Raw genomic sequence first — 27936 nt, forward strand, 5'->3', positions numbered from 1 at the left:
GCTCGTCAACATGTCATATCACAAGCAAACTAGTCCTATAAATAGATCTAATTGCATTTCACGCTTCGCGTTCTTTACGTCTTTTGGTCTGCCACCAGAACTTGGCTTTTAATCCATGTATTTGTTAGTTTATTATGTGATGTGATGGCCTATTCTTCAAATCAGCCCCTCCAAATCAAATCATTCCATCTAAGTTTAACATATGCTCGAATCAATCAATCTAGATGCAATCTAAATGTGCCGAAGAATTAATCAAAGTGTTGTTATTCACACTGATATTCAAATGGAAAAGAAACCTGAAGTAGGCTAAACAAAACCAGATATTCTCGGCTAGAAAATTGACTTCGGATATACTCATATACAATTCCATGATTCCTTGATAAACTCTTTATGGTTCTCAGTAGCATCTGATATTAAGATATGAGCTTAGAAGCTTTTCAAATATTTTTTATGTTATGATTTTGCACATGCAAAATGAGAAACCTAATTGATTTTAACCCAATTTACAGCTCCTCGTTTTCCAAAGTCTGGTTTGGGTAAAATTAAACTGGTCCGAACCCTCAGCTATGTTCCGATAGAGTGACAAACGTTATTTATTCAGTGAGTAATAAGAATGGTGAAATAAAGAATAATTCCATTTTGGTGGATTTATGCCTTGCTCGATACATCTCATTTTCACGTTCTTCATCCGCTAGCCATAATTCCATTTAAATTTTGAGATAAAACTAGTATTCGGAAGAACCGAGAAACTTTATGACTTCCCATTATATAGGTCAGCAGCATGCTCATCAACTCTTATATATGATATGGTAGACAAATTTAAGTGATAAATAAATTAGTCTATATCAGACGCATTGCGAAACGTTTCGACTGTCTTCCATACATGGATTTCACCTATATGATTTAGGTGGGACGCATACAGCCGTGACGGCGTGTTTCAACTGATTCATCAGAGTCAAACCATACTTGATGCCACACGGACGAGGGCATCTAAATCAAAAGGCAATATATCAATTTAATCATTTTGTTGGCATAACCAAGCAGACAAAAAAATATAAACTATACAAGAAATTCAGAAGCAAACATATGTTTGGTCCTCCAAACAGTTGTTAAATCAAAAGTTTCTCTCCTCTTCTTTCTGCCAAGATAATCGATAGATTAAATGAATGAATGAATAAATAACCTCTTGACATGAAGCCTATTGAATTTTCTTTATCATTTTAGAAGTGGACGAAGGAGATCCGCGATCTTGACTGGTAGATCTTACTATAAACAGAAGAGTCTCCACCAACATGCCCAAAACAAGACCTAGAATGCCTCCAGCAGCACTCTGAGTATATAAAAAATACATGTATGACCCATGTTAGCTGGACGTTAAAAATTAACTAGAACACTGAAGTAAGATGAACGTGAGAACTTGGTAAAAGTCATTTGGAGTTCGGAAGCCTGAAGTCTAGGTTTGTGACTCAAGGTGAGGCATCATTATTACCAAAAGTGAGACACACTAAGGTACTTTATCTTGAGGGGGAAAATGGTTTTAGAACTAATCTCTTTTGCATTGAAATGTTAAAAGTAATGAACAAATTTATGAGACTGATCGAGTGGAGGAGTTACCATAGAAGGACTGTGGCCAAACAAGGCTCTGAATGCAGCATATCCGAGCAAGTATCCAGTAAACATTATAAGAACTACATGCAGCCCTGTTCAATCACCAGATATGGTTGATTTGAAGTCATTTTAGTGACGTAGATGCATTAAGACAACACAGAATTGAAATGAATAAGTGAGACAAATTAACAATATAACCATCAACAACCCAAAAATCAGAATGTTCAGAGTTAAAGGGAGGAGGAATTAGGTATCAACGGGAATGGCTTATATATCAGAAATTCTTCAAGGCCATGTTAGGATCGAAGGACTTGGGGAATTTGAATATATTTGGATCTAATATAACTCTCTTATTTAACTCAGATCCATTATAAACATTGATGCATGAGGTCAAAAATGTAATGGAATAATTCGACCTCAATGTAACTCTCCATATCCCAAGTAACTGAAATGAATTTAGCATCTCCTCAAAAAAATTGAATCTAGTATCATTAACCTAAAATACATAACATTAAAATCCTTCAATCCAATATTCCAAATACAGTCTAGAAATATAGAATTTTAAAAGACAAAATCATAACAGTTTCAATAATATCATTAGAGGTAGAAATAATAGTTTTCTTTATCTCTAGACCCATTTTCCTTTCTTCAGAAACACAGAGAACTTCTAATTAATAAAATGGAAGCAAAAAATCACAATATACATGCCTCACTAAGAATGAGTTCCTATTACATTTGGCTGAATGAGAGTCAATTCTTCAAAATATTTACATGATATAAAAAAGCAGTGTGAAATTAGACAAGAAACAGCTATTTCCGTTAAATAATCGACTACCTTTTTCTCTACAACTCTCCTATCCATGGTCCTTGCACTTACGAGCCTCTACACTCTCTAATGCCACGAGGCCAAAAATGAAAACGGAACAGAGAAGACTAGGTGCTGTGCGTAAGAATAGTAGAAAGCAATACGCACCTCCTTAGCACCACAAGGTAAAATTGGAGCACATTTAAAATAAATTTCAGAAAAATGTAAAAACTAAACTTATAGGCAATCAGGGGCAGTTCCAACATTAGCCAAGCAGAACAACCACACTTTTCAAAAAGCAAAAATATTCTGATATTCAAAGGTAGTCCCTCTAAAAATCGCAAGTTTTGACCTCGTCGAATGTTTGGAATTATACCCTGGAGGTCAATTTAAGTTTAAAGAACTCAATACAGCTCTAAATGAAAGAACCGGTGATAAAAGTTTAACAAAGAAAGTAATAATACATATGGAAAAGAAAATGTACCGAAGCCTATTTGATCTTTATAAGAAGAAAAAGGCTCTTCTTCACTCTTTCTAGGAGTGATGTCCTTCACCAATTCTTCATACATTTTTCTTTCCGCCACCTCAGCTAGTCTTGCCAACCTCGCCTTCAACTCTTCACCCTATGAATTGATACCAAATGACAGTATCTTCAAGTTCAACACTATATCCAAGAAACTATTATTTGGAACTGAAAGCCACATAACATTTTATGTGATCATGGAAAATTCTAATAGAGTATACCTTTTCCCTGGGTTTGGGGCTAGCCAAGACGAAATTGCAACCATGGAGGATAGCTGATAAATCGGGTCGAGTGTCCGGATGCGACCCAATCCAGATACTTTTCAGGGATTTATACGGTATGGATGAGTGCACGATAAGAGAGGAGGATAGATCTCTTAGATCTTGGGACAGGTGACAGTCCGCGGAGGCCGCTTCGAGGAAAGAGCGGATGGCATCAGTTTTTGATATGATGAGACCACCGGTTGTGATCTGCGGCGGAGTGGTGGTGTCGAGATTCGGAGAGCTTTCGTCGTGTTCTACCATTTTGTGAAATGGGGCTGGGTGTCACACAACACAGTTGAGAATGGTAGGCTCTACGTTTGGACCGAATATTCCACATTTGGGCCGAAATTCCTTGATTGTTGGGTCTAGCCCATGTAACCCAATTACAATTTTTATGTTCTAAAGAAAGAGCAATAATTCGGGGTAGTAGGAAAAAAAATCTTCTGCAATATTCTTTTTCAAAGCAAAAATTTGTGTGAGACGGTCTCACGAATCGTATTTTATGAAACGGATCTCTTATTTGGGTCATCCACGAAAAATTAATACTTTGTAAGCTAAGATTATTAGTTTTTATTGTGAATATCGGTAGGATTGACTCGTCTCATAGATAAATATTCGTGAGATCGTCTCACAAGAGACATACTCTCTTTTCTATATGATTTCATAACACTTTTAACCTCGTTAAAAAGAATATTGCACAAATGGATAACTTCATAAATCAAGGTTTTCTTAATTGTTCATTTAAATTCTAAACAGATTTAAAAAAATTGTTTTACAATTAAATGAAATAAGACAAGGTATTTTACATCTTACACTATGTGGACTTGGACCAGCACTTCAACTCAACCGTATCCGACCCGTTTGTAGTTTTTTGACTGTTGAACCAAAGCGTTTGAATAATTCAACAATGGTGGCGATTTCACATTTTGACCTATTCAATTGGGCCCAAATGACAAAAAATATCCACAGTATTTTTAAGTTGTTAATTAATCATGATTAAAATTTAAACTAATCTATCGAGCATAATATTTCTGTAATTAGAATTTTAAAAGGATTTGAGATATGATAATTATGACTGGATAACAAATTTAATAAAATTAACGTCATGATAATTTTTATTTTTATTAAATAAAAGAATGAGTATTTTCGTCAGTGTAGTAAAATGATTTAAACAAGTATTGTAACCCGCTGTTCCAATTGCATGCTATCGTTATATAGTAATAAAGCATTCAAATACTATTGAGAAAAAAATAATTTAAAGTTAATTTTGTTTTATGCCTATTTAATTTAAAATTAATTTTCAACAAAATAAAAAAAATCATAATACATATATTTTTTGTGAGACTGTCTAACGAATTTTTATCTATGAGACGAGTTAATCATGTTCATATTTACAATAATAAGTGATATATTTTTTTTAATAAAAAGTCATAAAATTAATTCGAAAAATTCTCTCACGAAAGTTTGTATGTACATTGTAATTATTTGTCGTCGGCCAATTGACGCGATGCCATGCTACAAAAAAATATATATATATGACAAATTGGATGAAGTTGTTTGGATGTTTCTCAGAAATTATATTCTTATTACTTTGAAAAAGGGGGCCCCTACTTGTGTGACACGAATTATTTGTTTGTTTCCTCGAAATTAACGTATCCCCGACCTTGAAGTAAGGTGTTCACTCACCACTTTGACTTTTTGTAATTTCAATTTTGTCACTGATTTATTTTTACCAATTTATATTTATTTAATTTGATTTTTATTTTAATCATAAAATAATACATGAAATTTTGAAATTATATTTTATTTATTTATATATTAGTTACAAAAAAATATAATAAGTTTTAAATGTTTTGAGTGAATTTGAAATTCATCTTAATTAATATGAAATAACGGAGAATTAATAAATTTAAAGTTTATGATTTTACTTATCTGAAACAACAAAAATATATTTAAAATCTATGGATTTGGAACACATGAATTCAAATACGATCTTATAGAATATGAGATATGTCTGTTACTAACGCTTTATAGTTTATTATCAATAAACATGAAAAAAAAATGCGACTATTATTGATCTAGATACGTCACAATTTAAAAAAATAGATATTTTATTTGCCTGGCTTATCCCTTCACTATTAACAAGAATATCATATAACTTAATAATGCAATTCAAAATTGACCCCATTCGGGTAGCCCAGAACAACGTGATACGTGACGTTGATTGTTGCAAAGCTAATGTCACCAAACATGCCTTTTTGGAAAATATTGTGCAGTTTAATTAAATAAGTTGTTTTTTAGCTTTTTTTTTATCTAAGTTGTTACACGGCTTTTGAACTCGAGACATATCTAAAATTTAAGATTTTAATGTCGTATGAACTATGAGTAATAAACATATTGATTTGTTTTTGAATTTGTAATCACTTTTAAGTTACGGACAAGAGAAACTAATCGGAAATGAAAAGAAACGAGTTCGATCAACAATCAACATACATTGAAATCTGATTAATTTGCTCCAAAAGTAAATTAATAACCATGCGGTCTCGAATTATAATTTAATCACATTTGAGTTCAGAAACTTTGTTCAAAATATTGCAAATGAAATCTGAGATTTATGTTCTAATTATCTATTGAAATCTGATTTTATAGATTGCACCCATAATATTTTTTTATGTGGTTAAAACAGACTTTAGAATTTCTTGTACGCACCGCGCACATTCTTCTATTTTCTCGTTTCTATGATTTTGTCATTTCTTTAGCCTTTGTCTCCATTTCTGCATTCTTTCTTAATCTCACCGTTAATATTTGCCTTCTAATCAAGCTGAGATAATAATAATTAGAGTAGGTGTCCAATGAATCAACTTGTAACTTGAGTTTTATTGACTCTTATGTAAAACAATATTTGTTTTAATAATATTTTACTGGTTTATCCAATTATGATATTTACTTTATCTGTATATTAACGTACGATGCATAGATAAAGTCCTTGAATATTAATATGTGTCATTAGATATGTCTCTCAATGTAAGATCGTGAAATTCATTAGGAAGCGTACTGTATATTCTAAACTAATTCATAGTCGATTCAGCGGCCTAAAATAAGTGTATGTGACGTAAACGTCATGTTTCATTGGTAAATACTTGGAGATGTTCATTCATACATATGAGTGATCATTTGATGAAATTTGATGATATACTGAACTGCCATGCCCCACACTTTTCAAGTGTTTATCACTTGTCGAATTGAAAAGTTTGTGGTTGTGCTTGCATACCATTAGTCTTTTGACCCGTGACAACATAGAGGCTCTATGTCCTATCATGTACTTTGATTCGTTTACCGACTCCATTGAGGGTCATTAGGTGACGAGATTGGTTATAGTTTCGAAATACGTATGATTCAAGGCGTTGTAGTCAGGGATTCACCGCTTACTAACATGTGAAGATATCATATGTGATCCGATAAATTAATAGTGCATGGAATTTCTGACAAGAGTAAAACATGTGCATTTTGAAAAAGAGTTTTCTCAATTACATATCGTGTCACTGTTATTACTCAAAGATACATCACATCGTTATCGAATTCGTTTGCAACTCTCGATATATCAGTTGTTGTAGATTCGATCAGGATATATGAGTTGAAATGACCATACTATACACTAACCATAACTTAAGGCTCTTGCAGACACTATCGGTGATATACTGATATCTGTAGGATCATGAGAAGATGTTATTAGACGCTCTTACCATGATCCTGGGTAGAATCAGATCTGAGTTCTAACATTCTTGATCAATGAGTTGATGAAAAGAATTAGACTAATTAGGATAAGCCCGAATATGAACGAATGTTGTTCTAAATCACATGAATTGTGAACTCACGACTAGTTGTTTCCCTGAACTATTGATGGTCAGACGAGTATTGGATTATGTGTTCCCGTTGAGATAGTTAAATTCAATGAGTTGAATTTGGTTACTGTAATTTGATGGAAATCAAACAGATTGCTTATAAATGAGTTTATAAGTTGATTACATATGATGCGATGGAAGTCATGGAAGTTAGCTTAACTACTAATTAAGAGAGGAGATTGCAACTGTATGTTTTAGTGAAGGAGTTCACAAAACTGACAGTGTACTTTACTAAAACAGACAGTTGCAAAAAATGAAACAATGGAAAATTTTGTTATTCGAAATTTTCGATTTTCATTATGTGAACGAAATTTGTATCTTAGATAAATCGGCTCCATCTAATTATCGACCAGGTTATAATAAGTTCATAAGTATTCATTTAGTAAATTTAGAATATACTAATTAAATAACTAGTGAATACTAAATGCAAAATTCTCATGGAACAATCTAAAAGAGTCTATAATAGATTAATTAATTAATAATTAATTGAACAATTAAATAAAATTAGAAAATATTTACATGAGAGTTTTGCATAATAAAAATACAGTATCCTAATTCAAGAAGAGTTCTTATTAGATTTGGAATTAAAATTTATAAATGTGTCATTAAATGTTATATGAAATAACATAATTTTACATACAAGTTTTTGTCCACCAAAAATCATTTCCTTCTATCCTCTCACACGATTGAACCCGTGTGTTGCCGTCGAGCCACCGCGAAGCGTCCGCACTGCCTCCAGATTTCTGAAATTCTAATGATATATGAAAAATTCAGTTTCGGATCGTGGACCTGATTCAAAAAATTAAAAAATGTGGTTGATTCCAGTAGATCATTCGTAAGGTAAATCAAATATGAACGCCCTATAAATAACTTAAATCATACGACGTCCAATGAAATATTGATTGTCAAAACACAAAAATTTTAAACTTACGCTACTACTTTGATGCAAAAAGACGATAGACCAACAATAAATCACTTATACCTGCGGAGATTAGCATAGATTTTCTTAGACTAGTTGCTCATTGCAAGATGACCCCACATTCGAGTGTAGTACTTTCAATGGGCAATTATATATCTCACCACGTACAAAATGTAGCCTAACTCCTCGTTACTTTATCAATAGTAGCGCTTTCGAGTGTTCAACACTTGTAAGGATTAGTTTGATCATGCTTTTAAAGCAATGCTCTTAAGCGTTGATATTTTTTAATATATTGGACAGCATCAAAAAAAAAAAATCAAATGTGGCCCAATGCTATACATTTATAATAAATGTACGTAGAATTGAATAAATCACTTGTAATTTATATTGTGCACCTCCGAGAGAAAATTGGTTATCTACCAACTGCTCTCGAGATATTGCCAGAACTTCTCCTAGCCTTCTTTTGATGTACATACACATTTTTAAACTTCTCTCGAATTGCTTTTATTGTCTTTGTCCTTTCAAATGTATCGTCTCCGCCAGATAAATGAATTACTATTTTCGTGTCTTTGTAAGTTGTGTACAAGCTGCAATGAAGTTTTTGTTCGAATTTTAGGTACAAGGAAGGGAATACCCAAGGCAGGACTAGTGATCAGAGTGAAGTCGTTTATATCACCATCGTCTTTAAATTTAATTAAAATAAAAATTTCAAACTGAGAAGTTTAAAGCATGGGGTGTTTTAATTATACTACTAGCTACAATCTCTGGAAGTCAAAAGATTGCATAAATTCCTACAGTTAGGGATCCCGCAGCTGATGCGCCCGCATTAATTGTTTGATAAATTCAAAAGCCACCAAATCACGAGTAATTTGCCAAGATCAAAACACACGTAAAAAATCATTTTTACTCCTAAAGTTCTATCATTTTCGAAGCCAACTGACAAAAATTTTTTTTTACAATTTAAAATGATCTTGATTATATTATTATCTATAAATTAAAATTATGAGAATTTTTTAATTAAATTATTTGAAAATTTCATTAAATGATTAATTTTAGTTTTTAAATTTCTGCGAACCAAATCAAGATTTTTCTAGTATGGAACAATTCACCACGCAATAGAAAAAGACAAATATACTGATCTAGAAGGAACTCTCGAGCAATTTCCTATTCCGAAGTAGGTAATATTGGTGGCCACACTCAAGAACCAACCCATTAATGTCTTGATAAGTAATTAGATACAAATACCTAAAATTAGTCTATACAACTTTATTACAATATCTTCTGTTATTTTTTTTATAACACAATATTTATTTACAATGTAATAAATTAAAATCCTCACATATTTTANAGAGAAGGAGAGAGATCTAGAATATGTGCGCCGTATATATTCTGTGTTATTTCTCTGTGCCTTGGGGACCATAACCTTATATAACCTTAGCAGTCTTCAACACATCATAGAAGATCTAATTGGGCTGAGTTTCTACACATAAGGTAGATCATACCAATTTATTTAAAACTTTGGAAACACATAATTAATTAGATCACTTTATTGAGTCTTTTATTATATAGNCCTAGCGTCAGAGTCATGGATCTTCCAAGGCAACAGAGAATCGACCACCTTATTCTTGCCTTTGATGAGAGAAGGAGAGAGATCTAGAATATGTGCGCCGTATATATTCTGTGTTATTTCTCTGTGCCTTGGGGACCATAACCTTATATAACCTTAGCAGTCTTCAACACATCATAGAAGATCTAATTGGGCTGAGTTTCTACACATAAGGTAGATCATACCAATTTATTTAAAACTTTGGAAACACATAATTAATTAGATCACTTTATTGAGTCTTTTATTATATAGCATGTCCATATATAATTAAATAAATTATGCGAGCCTACAAAATAATTCCAACATATATGCGCAAGAATAACCGTATCTAGTAAGGAACACGTCGAGAATTGCTAAAATTGGTGTATATGGGGATGGAGTTTTATAGTCGACAATAATTGAACAAAGTGTCGAGTGGCAAGGCTTATGCAACTTGACTAATGATTTATACGAATGCCCATCATTTTTTCCAGCTTAAAGAAAGGGTCCAAGTGGAAAATAGGAGACTTTTAAATTGGTGGGGAATATATTCAACTTCCCATATAATGCATGAGAAATATATTACTTTATTGTATATGGCTTGGCAGGAAAGTAGCCAATCAGAGATTGTGCTGAAAATGAGATTCACGATTCACAATTTCCCCCACTTTAAAGTGCTCCTACTTGGATTTTCACTTGCCATCAAAGTGGATCCAAATTAAGTTTTTGGAATGTGACATTTCACAGTGAAGAATAAATGCTAATATTAAAAAAAATGAGGAACTTTTCATAAATAATATCATTTTATATGAATATTTTTATAATCCGGGACAAGATAAAATCAGGGTTACATTAAATATACTTTGCTAAGGTGATTAATTTTTATCATTAATTTAATTTGTTGCAAAAAATATATATAATTGTATATTGAATAGTGGTACTCTTTTCTATTTATATAATTATATTATATGAATATGATCGACGCATTTCGTACATACATAAGAAAACATTTTCTACTGATTAATAATCAGTATATGTTAATCAGCCAAGAAAACACTTTTATTATAAGATTTTGATTAAACTTAAAAGCTTATATGTAAAAATCCAATTTTGGATGAGATGATAAAATAATATATAATTTTATATCATTGATTGCTAAATCTAGTTTAAATTTATATATCGAAAAATTTAACTTTTAAAAAAAGGAAAAGCTGCTGGCCATGTAGCACTTTTGAAGAGGCATATAATTCCAATCTGGCTTTCCGACCATTACCATTATCACCCGGGGGGACACACGACGTTCGCAATTTGAACATGCTAACAAGCAAGCCGCCGAAGCTCAACTTATACATACATAAATATATAAAAATACACGTGNTGGGCTGATAATTAATTGAGCGTAATAAAAGTTTTGACTTAAATTTGTGTCATAGATTATATATTTCCAATTTTCCACACCCAACTATCTCAATTAAATGCCGAAAGTCTAACGCAGAATATCATAGTGTGTCATAAAATTTTTAAACAAAAAATAAAGGCATTAATTCTTGAAAATGAATCGAAGAGTAAAAGTACAGGAAAGGAAATGTGATACGATGCACAATGTTGGTATTTTGAAAATTATCAAAAGTACCAAAAACACAAGTAATTAGTTGCACATATGTAATGTGGGTGGTAAGAAATTCAATTCACGGATAAATAAGATCTTGATTTGAGCCTCGTTAAGTGGTAAAGTTTGTTCGATTCGATTTTAATTGATTTCGGTCAAATTAATCGCAAAATGCAGGGGTCTAGGTTCAAAATTAATATTGTGTTTCTATTTTTTTATATAAAAATTGTTAAATCAGAGATATATCCAAAGAAATAGTCGAATAATAGACTCAAAAAAAAAAAAAAGATTCTTCTTATAAAAAAAAAAAAAAAAAAAAAAAAAAAAGATTCTTCTTATAAAAAATGAGAAATGTCTGCATCCGGCGACAATTTCGAACTTAATCTCCACCGTGAAAATAATCAATGGACCAATCGACCAAGAGAAACATAACCACATTATCATAATAATAATAATAATTATTATTATTATTATTATCTAATATATATTGTATTCATCATAGGATGGCTTGACTTAACCAACACTTTGATTCCAGAAACCAATGGCACGTGGCTTTACTGTGACCAATTACGATTTGACACGTTCGCCCTTCGAGAAACGACATCGTATAGCACCGGGCACACACGGCCGCCGCCAAATTGGAAGGACGCTTGACTAGTCAACTTTCCAAAAATAGCATTCGTACCACACCACCTCGTCAACTTAACACCATCACGGTTGGACTCCGGCATGAACCACCGATATCACGGCAGATTAACTACTACTTCACCCAATTTAAATTACTAGATGACCTTTTTTCTTTGGTTTCTCAATTTTTTTTTTAATAAAAAAATTAGCTCCTTCGCCGAAACAATTTTCTAAATATATGTAAAAGGTCATTTCTGAAAATTTCCGAACATAATCTAAACATTTAAGCAATTTATTTCTTATTTCACATTCCACTAAAGTGAAACCATGGACTTTATAACCAACAAACCGATATTCAAACTATCACCGGACCTGATTACATGATGCGTTAAACTCTTCTTTCGTAACCATAGGGATATTTTGATCGTATGAAGAATTATTTTTTTAATTAAATAGTTGACCGATATTATTTTACAAATTTTACCAAATAAACGTATGTTTTGAACATGGATTTGATATTATCGACTATGATCTTATGAAAACAATTTAACTAAATGGATTTCACAGCTGCAGAATCCAAAAAAATAAATCCTTCAAACCCATTGTGTTTTTTATATGTAAAAAAATAGGAATTTATTATAACAGAACAGTTAATGCCATGCAATTATACACGAAAATATAGCAGTAGCGCAAAGATAACTTCCTTTCATTTTTAAAATACATGAACACAACTCTAACACACAAACTACACATTTACAATTTTCTTCATTGACCATAAACTAAGAGGCCAAAATTATAAAACAAAAACCCATCATCGACAACCACACTGTAACCTGTGAAAGGCCTAAAAAGATGAAAATAGATTTCACAGGCCAACACTTAAATATATACTGCTTTATGTTATAATATCAAACTTAAGGTAATTGTTTTATTAATTCTTATTTCTACATACTTTGGCTTCTGCGTAACTATATTTCACATTCTATATTTTTAATATTGCCTCTATTTACAATGTGGCACCCCTAGATTTAAAGAAGAAGAAGAAGAAGAGCTAACTCGGCCACGGAGTAAGGTTTTGGTCAATCCTTTTTCTTCCTTTTCTTTTTTATATAATATGATTGGAGATGGGGTAAAAGGTCATTTTCATTTTGTAGAGGGGCAATTCAGGAATTTTATATTCCAACCAGAAGTCCTCCCATTGGGGCTCTATGGGGAATTCCCTTTCTTCGTTTGGCGGTTCGGTAACTAGCAGACGTAGGAGGCGGCGTTGATGGGAAAAAGCTAGGAAGCTTGTTGGTGCTCCGGCCGTGGACGTGGATGCTGCTGCTGCTGCTTTCGGAGTCATCTGAATTTTCCGCCGCCGCATGATGTAGCCTTCTCTTCTCCGGCGACAGCTTATTCTTTTGGATATCTTTGCTGCTCGATGTCCCGACAATCTGAGGAAAGAAATATAGTGAAAACCAAGTGAGTGACACAAAAATAAAGGTCGTCTCAATTCATGATTAATGCGAGAGTTTAGAGTCGGGGTACTTTAAGGTTCGATATTGACATAGAATAAATGGGATTATATGTACCTTGCAACCGAGAGAGCAGAATCTGAAGGAATCAAGAAGGCTACGCTCACAGACCTCGCAGGTGTTGGTGACGCCTTTCCCAGGCCTAGGCTGTGGCCTTTCATTCAAGAAAACAACCTTAGCACTGTTGATTATGTATGTCTGAACAGAGCTGATGTCAAGAAACTTTTGGATTTCAGACACCCTTATAACATCGTGGTATGATGACCTCCTAATCTGATTAGAGGAAAAAAGAGGAATAAGTTCAAAATTATAAAAAAAACCCATTAATCCTAACATCCGATTAGGCAATACAATGAATGGGAAATGCTATAAAAGGAATAAATTTGACAACTTCATCTCAGTTTGCAAGTCAACGCTATAAAGGATGAAGAAATCTTGAAAAAAGAAGGGTAACATTGATAAACCAAAACAAAATTGTCAAGAAACACAGGAAAAAGATGAATTCACAAAGGGAAAGAAATTCATAGTCTGAAAGGGGGGCAAAACATTGAAAAAGGTGAATAAATTCTGAAACAAGAAATTATACCTGAATTGCACGATGGTCCTTGTGATAAGCCAAACAGAGTGAACAGAGAGGACCATTCATACAGTCTAAACAGTACATATTGCATTCACTCTTGTGTGAATCAACGTGAAATTTGCATTGAACAAAGAAGGGCTCCTTCAAAAGAGGCTTCAGCCATGGCGGCCACCGGTTGTCCTCATCATCAGGTCCTCCAGCTCCCTAAAACAAACCGAGAAACCCGCCATTCAAGAAACAAATAAAGGAACCCACAAAAGATACACAAGAAAACAAACCGAAATGGACATCAATCAAGAGCTCATGAAATTACCATGATTCTCCTATTCTTGGGCTTGATTTCACGAACAGCCGTTTCTTGATTATCGATCGCCAGCTTGAATGATTCGGTAATATGGTAAATGCCGAATACACAGACCGTCTCGAATAGAGTTGCCCAGGTACTATTTAGAGAAAAGTGCGGTGTGCGTGTGTGGAATGCTGTGATTTTCTACAATGGAGTAAAGGTTTTTCTAGGAGAGAAAAGAAAGTTGGCTGTGGAATGGAAAGTTTTGTAGAAGTGGAGGCGAGAGAAACATATGAGGGATGAATCGTTCTTATCCTCTCGTAGTGTCACTGCGTCCGAACCTAAACCCGAGGCTGAACCTGGAGATACGTTGCATGCAAGGAACTGACCTCCTTCTTTCCTTTTATTTTTATTTCATTATTATATTTTTTTTATATTCTAATATTTATTTGTATTGTATCTCTCGTTGCCTTTCCTTTTCATGTGTAACATATTCTTGCTTTGGCCTTATCAATTAGTGCATACTTCTTTAATTATTGGGTAAGGAACATGATATTAATTATTTCTTAAGGCCGTGTTTGGATGTATAAACTAACATATACATGTTCTAGCCAATTCCCATGGATACTTCTTATTCGTGCAATATACTACTTACCATTCATATATACGGAGAACAACAGAAATACAAATCCCCCAAGTTTATTGTTTAAATCGAGTTTGGCTCTCATATTTTTTTACCTCAAACATACTTCAATAAAATTTGAGTCGATTTTTTTTTACGAAATTCGAGCTGAATTTGAACTTTCACGAGGAATTTTAGTAATATGTGAATGCGTGTGAATGAAAATCAATGAAAATGAACTCGCAAAGAAGGGACAGTGAGTAATTATATCGCCTTATAGGCATGGAAGAGCGAAAATTAATACTCAATGGCGGAGTCTGAGAGGATTGATAGGGCCATTATATTCATATACTTAAGTATTAATAAATAAATAAATAAAAATATGATTTTACATTTTTAACTCATTTTCCAAGGATGTCTTAAATTTAAGATGAAATCTATTCAATGCAAGTAAAAAAAAATGTTTAGTTATATGTCATAATCCAAATTCCTAACTTCGCTGATTGTGATAAAGCGAAGACCCTTAATCTAAATTTTAGCCAGATATTCTTCTACATATAATTTAGTGACAATATAACTTGTCTTCAAGAATTTGATAAAGCACGAATCATTAAGAATTAGGTAGAATTATTATGTGTTTTTAATTAAATTGGGAAATATTTAATAGTGGAGAGAACCAAACCAATTCACATAAATATGGCATAATTTAATTCGACGTTTTTAGTTACATAGCGAAACTTATTTCCTTTAATAATTAATGACTTTGAAGTACATAAAAGATGAATTTAAAAATCATTTTTTCAATCAATTTTTTCGAAATGCTTTTCAGAATGCAACGGATGGGAATTTGATAAATGAATTTAATTTGTCTGTGAGAAATTGAAATTTATTTAGGTAAAAATAGAAAGGGACAAATTTCCAATTCGTGGAATTATGAAAGTACGTATACAAATACAATCAGATAATGAAATTTAAACTTCCATTTAAGATGTAGGCAAAAACTTGTGTGAGACGGTCTCACGGGTCGTATTTTGTGAGACGAATCTTTATTTGGGTTATCCATAAAAAAGTATTGTTTTTTATGCTAAGAGTATTACTTTTTATTGTGAATATTGGTAGGGTTGACTCGTCTCACATATTAAGATCCGTGAGACGGTATCACATGAAACTCACTCTACGATGTATTTGCTGATACACAATACATAGATAATATCAATGGACACTTAATTTTATTTTTTTGGTAAATAAATCTAAACACGATCGAAATTATTACAACACATATATTTGTATGACTAACACAAAACCGGTGAGAGGATTTCATTAATTCCCACAAATAGGTGTTATATATTTTGATTTTGTATTGCAACTTTTAATTTTGAAAATATTTATAGTAATGTATAGCACTTTCTAGATTTTAGTTGTGTAAGAGTATTTTGGACACATATGACTATATGATGCTGCTTCAACTTTTAATTTTTAATAAAATCTAGAAATAGGAATTTGATGGTTTTTTTATTTATGTTTTTTAATGATTTTAAATAATAATTTGACATTTGTATCATTAAAAAAAATTATCGTATTTCACAATTGTCCTCGATTATTTTTATCATACTTCTCTCTCAATTTCATGCAACATTGTTTTATCATTAAACTTTTTTCACTCATGAAACACTAAAAACATTTTTAAATATTTATCTCAACGAATATCATGTTGTTAGGATCAAACGTTTACTATTAGATCAAAATTTATAGCTCTTAACCAAGGTGCAACTTTATTTCTTTATACTTGTGGCACCGCAAAGTACACCTACTTGGGTGCTAATGGGTCGGGCTGTTAGGCCCATGAGTCTGAAGAAGTGCGTATCTATCTGCTAGTACTGTCTTATATCACTCAGAGATCGGTCTTATCTTTTTCCTATCGTCAGCCCTGTCCCTAGCAGAGACTATTACCTGTTAAAATCTGGTATCGCTCTTTTACGGTTCACTTAGCCAACCATATCAAGCGACGCAATGTCAGTAGTTTGAAGCATGAGAAATTCCCAAAAGGTTACCTATCTCAGGATTATTCTCACTCATGTGCGTTTAGCCCCACATATGTGAATATAAAACAATGCTTTGTCCATTGAATAAAAATTTAGTAATAATAAAATGGGCACCGATCTTAATGCACACAGCAATAAAATAAATTAAAAGTCCCATGTATAATTGCGTGCTCGAATTGTGCGTCCTTCTAAATTAATTAATTAATTAGTTGCTAGTGAAAGTGTGGCTACAGATATACATGTCGACACACGCATAACATTAAATCAATTATACCTGAGCCATACACACACGTGTTGAGTTTAAGGTAAAACTAGATTTATATAAATCTAGATTTCAACTTGAATTTAAGGTAAAAATTTAAGGCATAAATTTTTTTGTATAAATGTTTGTGAATTTAATTGAAATTATGTGTTTTTTTGTATAAAGTTGGTTTTTACAACATCGATAAACATGCATCAATGTCACATATATAATTAGACTCATGTTTTAAAAATATCATTGAAGGGATTTATAAATTTGAAAACTACAAATTAAGGGCTAAATTGTGTCAAAGCTTTTATTTTAAAATTTTATTATTATTTATTTACTTAATCATAATACACACACACACAAATAACCTTTGAAACAATTGAAAGGGGCGGCGCCGCCACTGGCTCCTCTAAATCCGTCCCTGTCTGTTGGAATCTTGGAACAGTGGTAGTGTCACAAGAAAAGACCCGGTTTCATCCGAAAAAATCAGTTTGCGTTGGTGGTTTTCATTTCATATTAGATTGGTTTGGTTTATGTTCGGATCGGGTTCGAATTGAACAGTTTTTTAGTATTATAATATGTCAATCTATATTTATTTAATCCACTTGAATTGATATCTCTGTCTTAAAAAGAATAGAGAAGAGTCATCTATCGATTTTCGAGAATCTAAAAAAGAGAGACAGCAAAATATTGATCATGAAGGGTGAACATAACATTAAAATAATTAAATACTTTTATAGATAATGTTTCAGAATATAGACATAAAACAAATAAGCCAACTCACTATAATTCCAACGGATGTTTCCACACAGATACGAGAAATTTTAATTGATTAAAGGTATTCTACATTATTCTTCAATACATTAATCGTATATATATATATATATCATTTGCCAAAAAAGAACAATAGAATTGAATGATTGATAAGGCTTGTCTAAAGTGTCAAATAATAGAACGCAAAGGCATATATACTCATCCTTTAATACCTTATGCAATGATGTGCACAAAGCAACAAATGTTTGATTAAAAATTGATTCATCACCCAAATTTAAGTGTCAAGTGGGGCACTGTTCTTGTCAGTGCTACGTCTCATCTTTTCTTAGACTATTTTCTATTTAATACAGGCAAGCATCATACCTTTACCCGATATAAAAAGAATTTTTGAGTTAGGATTTTTTTTCTTTCCTTTTTTGAGGATTTATATTGGAGATCAAGCCAGCTCGTCATCTTTTTTCTTTAATTAAACATATAAGCTCAAGTCAAACACATGAACAAATATAGGCGAATTAACTCGATACCCGACCCTTATTCGTTGCTGAGTTTGTGTTATGGTTTGATCAAGAAATGGCAGAGATGAGGGTTGATGTACCATTTCAGCCGCTGAAGTGTGTTGCAAAAAACTTTTTAGATCGGTTCGGCTCGTTTTTGGTTGAGATTTCGATTCCACGCTCAAAAAGATTGATTCATAAAAGATAGATGGATGGATATATGTCTTTGAGTACATAAGCCCATCAATGTAAACAAACATCGGGTGGCCCATTGGGCCTCGATCTGGATGAGTTCCGTTTTCACCTGATTAGATGGGACAATATCAGGGTTTTTTTTAAAAAACTTTTTTTACTTAAATAATACAAAATAAATAAATTTACTAAAGTATAAGTGTATAACATGATTTTTTAAGAACATATTGATATAGTAAAAGGAATAATAATAATAATAATAAATTATATGAAACAAAACGAAACTAAAAATAAAAACCAATACCGAATTTATTTGAGAATATAGTTCAATTAATTCAAAAGTCTATTTTTTTAAAAAAAATCATATAAATCAGTTTATGCAATTTAATTTTGTTTATTTTATAAAATATATGTTAAATCGAACAAATCCAGATTCTAAATAAAGTTCAATTGTACTTTCAAGTTTTAATTAAAAATAATAATAATATCTTTAATGTTTTTTCCTAAAATTTAAGACCAATTTTTAAAATAAACAGAGATGTGCTAAAATAATCGGTTTTAATTCGATCTAGTAGTATGTTTGCATTTAATTTTCGAACTAAATCGATTATACCGGTCATTTTGATTTAATTGAAATCTTGTTTATCCTATTATGGTAATATCATAATGTATTATTATGTTGTTGATTTTAATTTTTTTTAACATTATTACTGTTATTTGATATGATTTATCGTGTGTGTNTATATTCACAATATAAATTAATACTCTTAACATGAAAAGTAATACTTTTTCATAGATGACCCAAATAAAAGATCCGTCTCACAAATACGACCCGTAAGACCGTATCACACTAATTTTTGTCTTATATTAATACTCAAGGATAGCGTCCATCGGCCAGCGAATGGCGTGTCATGTAGCAGAGGAAGTAGCATGGAAATGTCCGAAACACCCCTCAAAGAGCCGGAGCAACGGCGTCTGCCCCAGCTGCCTCCGCGACCGCCTTGGCAGCCTCTGCCCCGTCTGCGCTAACGTACGTCCATGCGGTTGTGTTTCCAACACCACGTCGTCATCCTCGTCCTCTTCATCCTCCTTCTCGTTCTTCAACAACGGCGTCGACCTCAGCAACGCCTCTAACTTCTCCGAGGCTGAACCGTCCTTCGGACGGTCCAGATCCGTCGCGATCCCCTTCCTCCGTTCTGATAGCCGTCGGATCAGTACGCCGTGGTTCCTGAGGAAAATCTCGACGAAGAAGAGCTACGAACTCGATCATGCCTGCAGAGATGATGAAAACATTGATAGAAACAACAGAATCAGATACTTGGCGAAGGTGGTTACAAGATCCAGGTCAGTTAGCTCGGGGACGAGTAAGGCGGTGATTGCACCAGGTGTACAGAGATCCGACCTCACCTCTTCGCCGGCGAAGTGGAAGCTGTGGCATTTCCCAAATCCAATGAAGGTTTTCCGGAGTTCCAAAACTTCCAAGGTTATTGTTTAAGATCGATCAGCTTTGCATAGGGTGTGATTTTTCGTATTTTTTATTTAAAATTAAATTAATATTGATAATAGGCACAATCTCTGGCTGAAAGAATTAATTAATTATAGATAGACTGAGAAAATTAATATAGTTATTTTAATTATTTTTGTTGAAATTTTTTTAAAACTTTTTATTCCACTTGGATTCCCAGGTGAATTCCAAATTAAATTGTTTAGATATGATTTTAGTGTTGGTTTCCAAATGTTTTTAATCCTTATTTTGCAAAAAGATTTCAACTGCTGGAGAAGATATAGCGATACGAGGAATCCAAATATTATGAATTTTTAATTTTTTTCTAGAAATTAAAATCAATTTATTTAAATTTTGGTAATTAAGTTGTCTGTGCACACTCTTAAAACTTCGATATAAGTTTATCGTTGTTGTTCTACACCGCTCTGGTTATGGTTAGATGCATGATCTCGATTAAATATTTTATTTGACTCGATCTATGAAAAATATCAGTTTTATGCTCAAAAATATTAATTTTCACTACGAGTATGGATCGCGTCCTCTGACTCATGAATATAAAAAAATTTTGAGATCGTCTCATAAAATACCTACTTATTTATATATAATAGCCAGAATCATATGGCAAGTTCTTGATTTCCGATATTTTTTTAAAATCGAAACCAGAAAATATCCTGATTCGGTCATAAATTCTGAAAATGTTTATAATTTGAATCTCAATTGCAAGTTAATGTACGTTTATTTTTTAAAATTTTTTGCTGAGGTAGGTTTAATTCTGTTTATGTGACTCGTGGTGAAAGGGAAATTTTCACATTTTATAGGTATAAAGATATCCATTATTTATCTCACCAAAGCCAATTTTTATTCTTCTACGGAGCTTCTTTATTATTAGGTCTCCGACTCGATTAACAGATAACTTTTTATTCACCAAAACTATTTTTCAAAAATTAATAGAAATGATTCGGCTTCGTTGGAATTTTTTTTTGTTTTTTAATAAAAATTATTAAAAGTTGTTTTAAAATAATTATGTTTTTACACCACTGTTTTATATTCGAATTAAAAAAATCATAAACTTTTTGTTCAAATATATACTTAAAATTTTTTTTTTTCACTTATAAAACATTAATATTTTTTACTTATATGTCCAAATAGAAAATTAAAAGTATACTTGATTTTTCATCCCAAAATCACTAGAGCTTCGATCACATTGTCCTATACACTTTTCGATCGAATCGGCTGCATGCATGCCTACTAATTTAATTAATGTTAATTTTTTGAAACAAAAACTAATAATTTACCCTAGCATACTCGCACAAATAATGAAGTTCGATGATCTACTCTCAACCTTTTATCCAATTTTCAAATTAAATCAAATATAATCCTCAGCCATTAGACAAATTGATTGGCTGTGATTTAATTTAATTATTTAAAATCAAGAAACTGAATTTATGAGCTGTGTTACTAAATAATATCATTTTCATTTCGATTAGAAACAAGTGGTTGTAAAATGGAAAATATATAATTAAGGTGGTTTGATATATATATATATATATAATGGTTACATATACTTGATTATATTTCATTAAGATTGATGGGGTCACCTAGTCGATGTACTTCTTGTGGCTTGTTTAGCGTATGTGGGACTACATAAAAAAGCTTGATTTGTGCACATGCATGGATTGTCCCTTAATTATATGTATCTATTTAAATTCATAGCACAAAATGACATCGCAATTAGGTTGTATATCTTATCTAATACAGTGTCAATTTTAATTTATTATGTATATCATCACTTAAATTTTCTATTTGCGGCTTATTAATTTTGTACCCGAGGATCATGACACACAACATGGTGCGTGTGATCTGTAGAACAAAATAGAGAAGTCTGTATGTATATTTTAAAAAAAATTTAAATGAAAGTCATGAATTTTTTAAATTGAATTGATATGATATGACATAAAGAGAAATGTGAAATATGAAGTTGTGTTGTGAAATAGTATTTTTGAAAAATGTTCTCAAAATCTCGAACTCGAGATCTCATCTTAAATTTAAGATTTTGGTGTCAGAAGAGTTAAATCTATCGGGAATTGTACATTAAGTTAAATTAGATGATTTGATAAACATATGTAATGATGGAGTAAATTAACAATGTCTCAAAGGGCTAAGGAATGAGATTGGAATTATTCACATTTGTTTTGTAGCACATAGTCTATGGAGATCGAAGAATTCTAAGTAGAATACCTCTTAAATCAAGAAGCTCTTTCTTATATTTAAAACCTTCCAAAAAATTAACCAACTATTTTAAGAGCCTATTTAATTAGCTCAATATCCATACATCAAACCCCTTCATTCCTGGGTTCTTTTTTTTTTTTTTTAACCTCGATCGATAGGATGTCATTTTCTTAAAAAAAGAGTTAACATTTGTTCCTCCTCGTCATATGTAATTTCCATTTTTTTCTCACTTGCCAGACAACACAAAACTGTGATAAAAGAAAGACGAGTAGTTGCTTTTCGATACCCAAGACAAAGTTGGCACAAAATGTGATTGTAGAGGAGTGGCCGGGATCGTTGGACAACCCTAAACGAATCCTCATAGTTATGGATGCTCTAAGGGAACTTTCAATCGATACAGTCGAATGGGTTATCAGGATTTTCACCCTCAAAGAATGCTGCACTGTTACTATTCTGGGGATTATGCCCTGGCTCAACATCCCATGTATGCATATGCTATGTTGTATCTCCCTAGAAATCTTAACTAGCTAGTTCTTTTTTCTTTTCTTTTTTGAATTCCTTGTATCATAGTTTAAAAATTATATCCCAATTATCATTTTTCCTGGTAGTGTCTTCAAAGACATGGTGTAACGTATGGAGTATGAATCTGGGGAATTTGGACTGTATTCTAGAGAAAAGGGATGGCAAGAATGATCCCAAATGCCAAAAAGTTCAAAGGTTAATGGAACTCTGCGCAAAATATGGGGTTCTGCATTCTGAAACCTTAGCTTTCATCGTATCACATCCATTAAAATAGACAGTTGATTCTTCATATCATAAAACATTTAAATTTCATGTATATGTTCAAAATACCTTTGAATTTGTCATCTATGAGCTAACCTTTTTTAATACGTTAGTGAATTTCTATATGAGCTTCGATCCGATATTATTTTATTTAAAATGATAATATTTCAACTCAATGTGTTAATTAATATATAAAAATTATAATATAATATTTTTTAGATCATATAAATATTAATCATAATTATATTGCTAGATTATAAATTGATATTAAATATATGATAAGAAATAATGCATGTAAAATAAAAAATATTGTCAGAATATTTTGTTGAGCAGGTTTTGAAGTAAATAAAATTAATTTCGGGAGGAATTAACGGCTACAAGATTCAGCTCCCTCGAGTTTCATTCGGGGTTCTCTTTCTCTTAGAACCTCTAATCGTCGTTCACACAAATACATAAATACATACGCTCTGTGAATCCATTCCAGTAATTTTCGTTTTGCCAATACGCGAGCAAATTTTTCCAGTGAACCATGGCTTTTGACAACTACGACGACAAGAACCAAATTTTTCGCAAACTCAAGGCGAAGTCCGATAATAAGGTAATTGCTTGGTCCTTGGTGTATTTTTATTTTAATATTCTTAGTTTGTCAATTTTTGACCGGGAATACCAAGATCTGATTCAGATCTGTACGGTTTTTTTTTGTTTATTTATTATTGTTGGACATTTGTTTCAATGCTGATGTATCCAATTTCAGACGTGTTTCGATTGCAAAGCGAAGAATCCGACTTGGGCATCGGTCCCGTTTGGGATCTTCCTTTGTATTGATTGCTCGGCGGTTCATCGAAGCCTGGGTGTGCACATCAGCTTCGTTAGGTGGATCTTTTTACCGATTTGAATTTCGACTGTCGATATCCTGATTTGCTGTTTGAGTTTTCATTTTTATGTCGGTTTACGATTTGATTCGTTAATTGATTTAACGGTGCATACCAACTTTTTAAGGGGTTTGCATGTTACGCAGAGCCAATGAGTCAAACGCGAAAGGATACCCGACTACTATAGTTCAATGTAAAATTGTATTTCAGTTTATCTCAAAATATTTGGTCATTGAGATATCCGGACTAGCTGTCACCTCGAGCCTAGAGTTTTAGATTGGAGATCATGCCAAAGTTACTAACTTCTCTATATTTTTTGTATTGTCGAGATGTGATCGTAACATTACCCACCTCTTTTAAATATTGCAATGCTTACAATATATTCAGTGCAAGGACTTTAATTCAGCATATAACGTGAAATATGACATATTAATCATTAATTTTGAGGCTTTTTAGGTTCGAATAAGTTCAAATTTTAAAATAGCTTGATATATCCTTGGACCTTTTTAAATTCCATTTGAGAACCTTTTGTTGCATGCATCACATCACTGTGAGCAGATGTAGAAATCATTAATTTAGTGAAGGTATAGAGCAATGCTATGAGCATAAGCTCATCTCACCGAGATGAAAAGAAGAAAAGAAGGCAGGATTATGGACAAAAAATGTGACAATGTTAATATATGAAGGATAGATAAGGTGAAAAGTTTTAAATAGAACATAAAAAAATTTGGGGTTAAAGAGTGGAGGAATATGTATCAATAATCAATAGCATTGTGATATTTTCTCGGCTACACTCCTTTACCTTGTGAATCTTCAGGCTGCTTAGCATGATCAACTTTGAATGTTGCAAGGAAAATAGTCTTGGTATTTGACACATGGAAATTGAGCTCCAGATTTCGAGTTTAAATGGTGTTATATCTCTCTTGTATTCTATGAGCTTGAGTGGAATGCATTTCATTTATCTAACTAGGACTTAAATTGGGTTTATCTTGCAAAGAGGTTTTCTTTTGTAGCTCTATGGAAGCCAATTTTTTAAATTGCAGATCAACAAATTTGGATTCTTGGACTCCTGACCAGTTGAAGTTGATGTGCTTTGGCGGAAATAATCGCGCTCAAGTTTTCTTCAATCAGCACGGATGGACAGATGGAGGCAAGGTAGAGGCCAAATATACCTCAAAGGCTGCCGAATTATATCGGCAATTACTTGCAAAAGAACTTGCTAAAAGCAATGCCGAGGAGGCTGGTTTACCTACATCACCCATAGCTTCTCAGCCATCAAGGCCTCCTGATAAATTTTCAGATTTTAACAATGACATACATAAAGTCCCAAAAGGAATCACTGTAGACGATTCTACAAAGGATAATTCTGCACTAAAAAATGGTACTTCGGATGTTTATACCTCTCCAAGAGCCTCTCAAACTGTTTCTATGGTGGCAATTAAGAAGCCTCTTGGTGCAAAGAGACCACCTGGAAAGACAGGGGGTCTAGGTGCACGAAAGCTTACTACCAAGGTAAATATATCTTTCTGTTGTTAATGGAATTTCTTGAAATTTTTGGTATTTCATGGTTGAATATTCTGTACTTATCCATCATAATTATATGTTCTGTCTACTGAATAATCAACTACTTTTTATATGTTTTTAGCCCAGTGATAGCCTTTATGAGCAGAAGCCAGAAGAACCACCTGTGCTCATTTCTTCTGCTGCTTCGTCGAATAGTAACACCCCCATAGTTGGATCATCATTTGCATCTCGGTTTGAGTTTACAGACAGTGACCAGCCTACAGACATTGGTTCTGGAGGTGCTCGTGTTATTAATCATGTAACTCCACCAAAATCCTCCAACTTTTTCGCTGAATATGGGATGGAAAGTGGCCTTCCTAAGAAGGGTACCACAAACTCATCAAAAGTTCAGGTAAGAATATTATCATTGGCAATTGAGAGAATCAATATTTTCTTGATTTCGGAGACAAGTTTGAATAACTCTAGTTGAGTATCTCTTCATATCATGAAGTGCATATTCTGCTTATTGGGAAACGTATAAAGTTCAATACCAATTTGACGAAATATGTTCAATTCTGTTTATTGGAGTAAGATTTTTTAGTTCTTGCTAAAATTATAGAAAAAGATGTGATTGCTGAATGGAACAAACCTGCTTGTAATTCCTTAAATTAAAGAGTAAAATGTGGCTCCATGCATATTAAAGAAGCTTTTTATAATGGCCAACTGATAAGATTGTTTTATTTTTCTTCCAAGGATTGATTAAATATTTTCATGACTATTACTCTTGCACTTGTATCCATATCAGGTTGAGGAAACGGACGAAGCACGGAAGAAGTTTTCCAATGCAAAATCTATATCATCCGCTCAGTTTTTTGGTGTTCAAAACAAAGACAAAGATCTGGAATCTTCAATTTCGCTGCAGAAGTTCTCTGTATGTAACATTTATCCTGTTTTCCATATTTCAATCGGTTTTTCAATTCTCTCTCTATATTTGGGTCGCCGTGGGGGATCATTGTATTATTGCAATTTGCTTCCCAAGCTCTATTGTCTAGGCTTCTCAGTGCATTTTGCTATTTCTATGTGAAAGCTGGTCTTTAATTTTTGTTGGAGCATTGAATGGACAAAATGGTCATCAATTTGTCCACTGTGGTTCTACATTTCTTGATTATCTTGATAAATGCATGTCATGTGTATATGATTATATTTTTACATACTAATGGACGTCCAGCTTCGAGAATAAAAAAATATATTCTGAATTTTATTGTAACTGCTTGGATTCAATTGATATGACTCAGTATGTCGCATAAAATGCTGGAAAGATTTGAAATTAAGATATTTACAGAATTTAAAACTATTTGTTTGATGCACTGCAGGGTTCATCGTCAATCTCTAGTGCTGATTTCTTTGGTCACGATACAAGTGATTCTCTGGATCTTACTGCATCTGATCTTATCAACCGGCTATCTTTCCAGGTATACATCAGCAACATATCCAATTGTACACATATTCCTAATATTCGACTTCATATATTTTTCTCTTCTCCTTAGTTTAGCTTCAAAATTATTTCTTCGTATGGCTTTCATTCCTTTGTAAAGATGAATTCTATTGGGATACCTCATGAATTCGAGTTTTTGGGACGAGTGGTTTCTAGCATGGCATCACCATGGGTCCAAAACCTGGTGCACGAGAAGACTTTGTATTTCAGTATCCTTTAGTTTTTATATATCCGACTAATGCGTATGTGGACATAAATTCGAAATATTTATTAATTCATGGTGAGATGGTGTGTTAAAAGTGTAAATATAACTTTGTATGGCAATCACCTAAGAGCTCAATCATTAGGGAAAGGTGGTTTTTAACACCCATGTTATATATATCTGATTTACATCCTTGGTAATTTTATCCTCATGGTTTCCAGTTTCTTCGCCATTCTTATATATATCTTCCATGGTTTTATTGGTTTTCAGGCACAACAAGATATTGTCTCTCTAAAGAGCATTGCAGGAGAAACCGGTAAGAAAATCAGCACCTTGGCATCCACATTTTTAACAGATTTTCAAGACCGGGTCTTGTAAGAATACGCATAAGGTATTTTAAAGACAAGTTCATCACCTGTAATTTTAAATGTTTTCATGAAGTTTGTGCGGACATTTGTTCGAAAAGTTCTTTCAGACAGACAAGATAAGGTCTTGAATGCCTAGGCATTAAATTTATACGTGTATGCTCGTGTTCTTTTGCTGGCTGGTTCCCAGAAATCGTTTTGGATCCTTCGGGACTCGCACTACAAATTTTGCGGAAAAAAAATCAGCTAGCTATATATATTGTTTCTTTGGTTTTTTTGTTGTAAATTGTGACATTTCTAGACTATCTATTGAGGGATTTGATTTGTATTTCTGTACTGGATTTAGTGGAAATTTGATGAACTTCTTTCCGTTTGAAATGGCATT

General features: G+C 32.7%; 4 protein-coding genes across 5 annotated transcripts; 2 read left to right on the forward strand and 2 right to left on the reverse strand.

Annotated features, from left to right (window-relative positions):
• Positions 1 to 656: 656 nt before the first annotated feature.
• On the reverse strand, positions 657 to 3513 carry LOC140990658 (uncharacterized). 2 transcript variants are annotated; one of them, XM_073460477.1, is made up of 5 exons: positions 3158 to 3512; positions 2898 to 3036; positions 1615 to 1700; positions 1184 to 1330; positions 657 to 990 (listed from the first exon to the last, which is right to left on the reverse strand). In XM_073460477.1, the coding sequence occupies exons 1-4, from the start codon at positions 3458 to 3460 to the stop codon at positions 1199 to 1201; spliced, it is 660 nt and encodes a 219-aa protein (XP_073316578.1). In that variant the 5' UTR covers positions 3461 to 3512; the 3' UTR covers positions 657 to 990; positions 1184 to 1198. The 2 variants fall into 2 exon arrangements, with proteins under 2 accessions (XP_073316578.1, XP_073316579.1); XM_073460478.1 differs by lacking the exon at positions 657 to 990 and having other exon boundaries at positions 992 to 1330; positions 3158 to 3513.
• A 9011-nt stretch (positions 3514 to 12524) lies between these two features.
• Positions 12525 to 14520, reverse strand: LOC140990245 (protein RGF1 INDUCIBLE TRANSCRIPTION FACTOR 1-like). Its single transcript, XM_073459845.1, has 4 exons — positions 14252 to 14520; positions 13945 to 14142; positions 13416 to 13631; positions 12525 to 13277 (listed from the first exon to the last, which is right to left on the reverse strand). Exons 1-4 carry the CDS (start codon positions 14252 to 14254, stop codon positions 13014 to 13016), a joined length of 681 nt encoding a protein of 226 aa, XP_073315946.1. The 5' UTR covers positions 14255 to 14520; the 3' UTR covers positions 12525 to 13013.
• Positions 14521 to 19499: 4979 nt separating this feature from the next.
• On the forward strand, positions 19500 to 20093 carry LOC140990121 (uncharacterized). The gene has a single exon (XM_073459703.1). It carries the CDS (start codon positions 19500 to 19502, stop codon positions 20091 to 20093), a length of 594 nt encoding a protein of 197 aa, XP_073315804.1.
• Positions 20094 to 23466: 3373 nt separating this feature from the next.
• LOC140990517 (probable ADP-ribosylation factor GTPase-activating protein AGD8) lies at positions 23467 to 27929 on the forward strand. The gene is made up of 7 exons (XM_073460243.1): positions 23467 to 23712; positions 23869 to 23987; positions 25030 to 25498; positions 25632 to 25901; positions 26295 to 26420; positions 26863 to 26961; positions 27457 to 27929. The coding sequence occupies exons 1-7, from the start codon at positions 23644 to 23646 to the stop codon at positions 27562 to 27564; spliced, it is 1260 nt and encodes a 419-aa protein (XP_073316344.1). The 5' UTR covers positions 23467 to 23643; the 3' UTR covers positions 27565 to 27929.
• Positions 27930 to 27936: the final 7 nt, after the last annotated feature.

Source organism: Primulina huaijiensis, chromosome 12, assembly GCF_012295235.1.
Source record: "Primulina huaijiensis isolate GDHJ02 chromosome 12, ASM1229523v2, whole genome shotgun sequence".
In the NCBI taxonomy this organism is placed as follows: Eukaryota; Viridiplantae; Streptophyta; class Magnoliopsida; order Lamiales; family Gesneriaceae; genus Primulina; species Primulina huaijiensis.

Bases quoted from the DNA above. Each gene is read 5' to 3' on its own strand.
- LOC140990658 (XM_073460477.1), bottom strand. From the start codon at position 3,460: ATGGTAGAACACGACGAAAGCTCTCCGAATCTCGACACCACCACTCCG. The intron at 3,037-3,157 runs GTATACTCTATT...ATCAATTCATAG, and splicing joins GCCCCAAACCCAGGGAAAAG to GGTGAAGAGTTGAAGGCGAG. The intron at 1,701-2,897 runs GTACATTTTCTT...GTGATTGAACAG, and splicing joins TAAAGATCAAATAGGCTTCG to GGCTGCATGTAGTTCTTATA.
- LOC140990121 (XM_073459703.1), top strand. From the start codon at position 19,500: ATGGCGTGTCATGTAGCAGAGGAAGTAGCATGGAAATGTCCGAAACAC.
- LOC140990517 (XM_073460243.1), top strand. From the start codon at position 23,644: ATGGCTTTTGACAACTACGACGACAAGAACCAAATTTTTCGCAAACTC. The intron at 23,713-23,868 runs GTAATTGCTTGG...ATCCAATTTCAG, and splicing joins AGGCGAAGTCCGATAATAAG to ACGTGTTTCGATTGCAAAGC. The intron at 25,499-25,631 runs GTAAATATATCT...ATATGTTTTTAG, and splicing joins CACGAAAGCTTACTACCAAG to CCCAGTGATAGCCTTTATGA.
- LOC140990245 (XM_073459845.1), bottom strand. The intron at 13,632-13,944 runs GTATAATTTCTT...TCCTCTAATCAG, and splicing joins AGGACCATCGTGCAATTCAG to ATTAGGAGGTCATCATACCA. The intron at 13,278-13,415 runs GTACATATAATC...TTCTTTCCTCAG, and splicing joins TCTGCTCTCTCGGTTGCAAG to ATTGTCGGGACATCGAGCAG.